General features: G+C 40.5%; 1 protein-coding gene across 1 annotated transcript; it reads right to left on the bottom strand.

The window, feature by feature from the left end:
• Positions 1 to 2,103: 2,103 nt before the first annotated feature.
• Positions 2,104 to 2,778, bottom strand: LOC141629410 (uncharacterized). Its single transcript, XM_074442419.1, has one exon. It carries the CDS (start codon positions 2,776 to 2,778, stop codon positions 2,104 to 2,106), a length of 675 nt encoding a protein of 224 aa, XP_074298520.1.
• Positions 2,779 to 3,252: the final 474 nt, after the last annotated feature.

The raw sequence follows: 3,252 nt of genomic DNA, 5'->3' as shown, positions 1-3,252 counted from the left end.
TTGAGCAGCGACAGCAAGAAATACTCTTACCGTCTCAAATCGTGCAACAGGTGAGAAAGTCTCATCAAAGTCCACCCCTTGCTGCTGTGAATACCCCTTAGCGACTAGTCTAGCTTTGTGCTTCTGAATGCTACCATCGGAATTGTATTTTGTACGGTACACCCACTTGAGCCCGATGATGTTCTTCTCCACCGGTCAATCAACTAATTCCCAAGTCTGATTCTTCTCAATGGAATGCATTTCCGCCTGCATTGCCTCCTGCCATTCACTACTCTCAGCAGCATTATTATAAGTATTAGGGTCAGAGACATATAAGGCAAAGTTACACGACTCATAAATATCTCGAAGTGATCGGAAATTTTTTGGAGGCGACTCATTAGATGAATCTGAAGCGGAACTTTGTGGAGATGAATTCCCTCTACTTGCTGAAATAGTAGAGGATGGGCTCTGAGGAGTTGTTGGAGTACCAGGTGGTGAGTCATTTGAAGATGACGAGTCACTGTTTTCGTCACCTTGAACACCCACCGGATCAACTGCTTCCAGGCTGGATGCTACTGAATTTGTGTCATTAGCACTCCATGCCCAACTTTCTTCTTCATTAAACCTGACATCTCTACTTACAACCACCTTGCCACTCACCGGGTTATACAATTTGTATGCTTTAGATTCAGTACTATAGCCAACAAAAATATACTTTTCAGATTTACTATCAAGTTTGTGGCGTAAGTTGGAAGGAATTAAAGCATAAGCAATACAACCAAAAATTCTCAAGTGTCTCACCCAAGGTTTCTTTCCCCTCCATGCTTCAAAAGGAGTTTGATTCATCACAGCTCTAGTTGGTGATATATTCCGCAAAAACACAGCGGTTGCTACTGCTTGTCCCCAGAATTTGTTTGGAAGACCCTTTGCAAGCAACATGCTTCTAGCCATCTCAACTACCGTTCTGTTTTTACAACCTGCCACGCCATTTTGTTGGGGGGTATAGGGTGCAGTAAGCTTTCTCCGTATGCCATGCTCATCACAAAATCCATTGAACTGATTTGATAAAAATTCACCACCGTGATCACTACGAAGAGCCTTTATGCGACTGTCACTTTGGTTCTCCACTAACTCCTTAAATTTTTTGAAATACTCAAAGGCTTCAGACTTTAGTTTCAAGAAATAAACCCAGCTCATCTGAGTATAGTCATCAGTAAATAATATGAAATATCGACTACCTCCGATGGACTCGGTTTTCATAGGCCCACAAAGATCGGTATGAACTAGTTCAAGAAAATGACTAGCTCTCCAAGCATTTCCAGAGGGAAATGGCAGCTTACATTGCTTACCATACTTACAGCCTTCACAAAAGCCATGTTCACCAATGTGCGGTAACCCAATGACCATTTTATTTTGACTCAAAACTTTTAAACTCTTCATATTTAAATGACCAAAGCGTTGATGCCATAGCCTAGTTGCACTATCTCCTTTGACAACCAAAGCCTTACTCACATTATTTGACACATCTAGTGGAAATATTTTGTTTTTAGTCATAGGAACACTGGCTATCAAATTTCCATTTTTCTTATCAGTAATGGTGCAACCCTCATTCTCAAAGGTAATAGAAAAACCACACTTAACCAGCTGACCAACACTTAACAAATTATAAGCTAAGCTAGGCACAAAATTAACATCATGAATTAGTTTAGTATCACCTTGTTTTGTTTTTATGCTCACTATGCCTCGCCCTTCGACCCGAATTGGTTTGTCGTCAACAAGGCGTACCTCACTTTTCAGAGCCTCGTTAAGATCTTTGAGCATAGACCTTGAACAAGACATGTGGTTTGAACATCCGCTATCAACAAACCATATATTATCAGCAACACCACCATTGACTGAAGAATGAGCCATAAACAATTTGGACTCCTCTTCGACTTTTTCGACAAAATTTGCCTTCAGGTCATTTTTTGGGTTGTACCAGCAATCAGCTTCCTTGTGACCATATTTCTTGCAGCATCTACATTCCACCAAACTATTTCCCGAACGCCCTCGTCCGCGTCCACTGCCACCACGGCCTCAGCCCCGAAAACCTCCACGGCCGATTCCTTTTTCAGATTTTTCAGTCTACTCCTTAGAAGAAGACTCCCCCTGCACTTGAAATGCCTTCTCCTCTACGTTAGGAGACGATTTTGTAGCCCGTTCTTCATGAGCTAACAAAGAACTCATCATTGCATCAAATGTATAAGTGGACAAGTCATTTGATTGCTCAATAGCAGGCACAACATAATCAAAAGAGGCATTCAAACTGCGTAAAACTTTACTTACGATAGTTTCACTATTCATAACTTCACCCAAAGACCGCATTTGACTGACAATGTCAGTCACTCTTGACAGATAGGATTGGACCTTTTCTGTTTCCCCCATGCTTAATGTATTAAAATGGCGACGGAGTGTTTGTAAACGGACCTGAATCACTCGCTTGTCGCCCAAATACTCAGTTTTGAGTATTTCCCATGCTTCATGAGAGGTGCTGGCATTCGAAATTCGCGGAAAAATATCTTCATCCAAAGCCGACTGCAAGAGAAACAACGCCTTTACATCCCTTTTGCGTGCGTCCTTCATCGACTGATCGGGCACAGTTGGTGCCGGAGTCGGTTCAGTGTAACCGACTTCTACCAAATCCCACAACTCTTGGGATTTGAACATAGTCTTCATTCGAAGACTCCATAAATGATATTTTTCACCCTTAAAAATTGGAATTAAGGGTTGTGATGATGAATTCGTGCCATTAGTAGCCATGATTAGCTTTCAATTTTTGATTTTAGATGGGGTTTCTGGGTTTCGGGAAATTGCGGAAATTGGGGATTTTTGTTGTTTTTTTTTTTTGGTGTGAGGTGAGTTGTTGGTAGACGAAGTAGAGTTTGGTTGGTGTTTGACGTTTGCTTTTTTTGATTTCTTTTGTTTTTGGTGTGTAGTGGATCAAAACCCAAGTCTCCTTATACCACTTATTAGAGCAAAACAGGAAGATTTTTGTATTGAGATAATTAAATGATAACAAAGCAAGTCTTATTTATACTAATAAGACCACAACATCTTAAACTGAAAATAAGGAACTAACCCACAACATTAGGCCACTAATCTATAATTTAGGAACTACCCACTCAACTTATTGACTCCTAAAAATACTCTAACAACTGATGACCATGACTACCATTTACCACATGATCCTAAATAATAGTAGTCAACTTTGAATTAGTTTCCAACAGTCACTAC

Source organism: Silene latifolia, chromosome Y (assembly GCF_048544455.1).
Source record: "Silene latifolia isolate original U9 population chromosome Y, ASM4854445v1, whole genome shotgun sequence".
Classification (NCBI taxonomy): Eukaryota; Viridiplantae; Streptophyta; class Magnoliopsida; order Caryophyllales; family Caryophyllaceae; genus Silene; species Silene latifolia.
Note: the sequence above shows the minus strand (reverse complement) of the source record. Positions and strands in the feature narration are given on the sequence as shown.

Bases quoted from the DNA above. Each gene is read 5' to 3' on its own strand.
- LOC141629410 (XM_074442419.1), bottom strand. From the start codon at position 2,778: ATGGCTACTAATGGCACGAATTCATCATCACAACCCTTAATTCCAATT.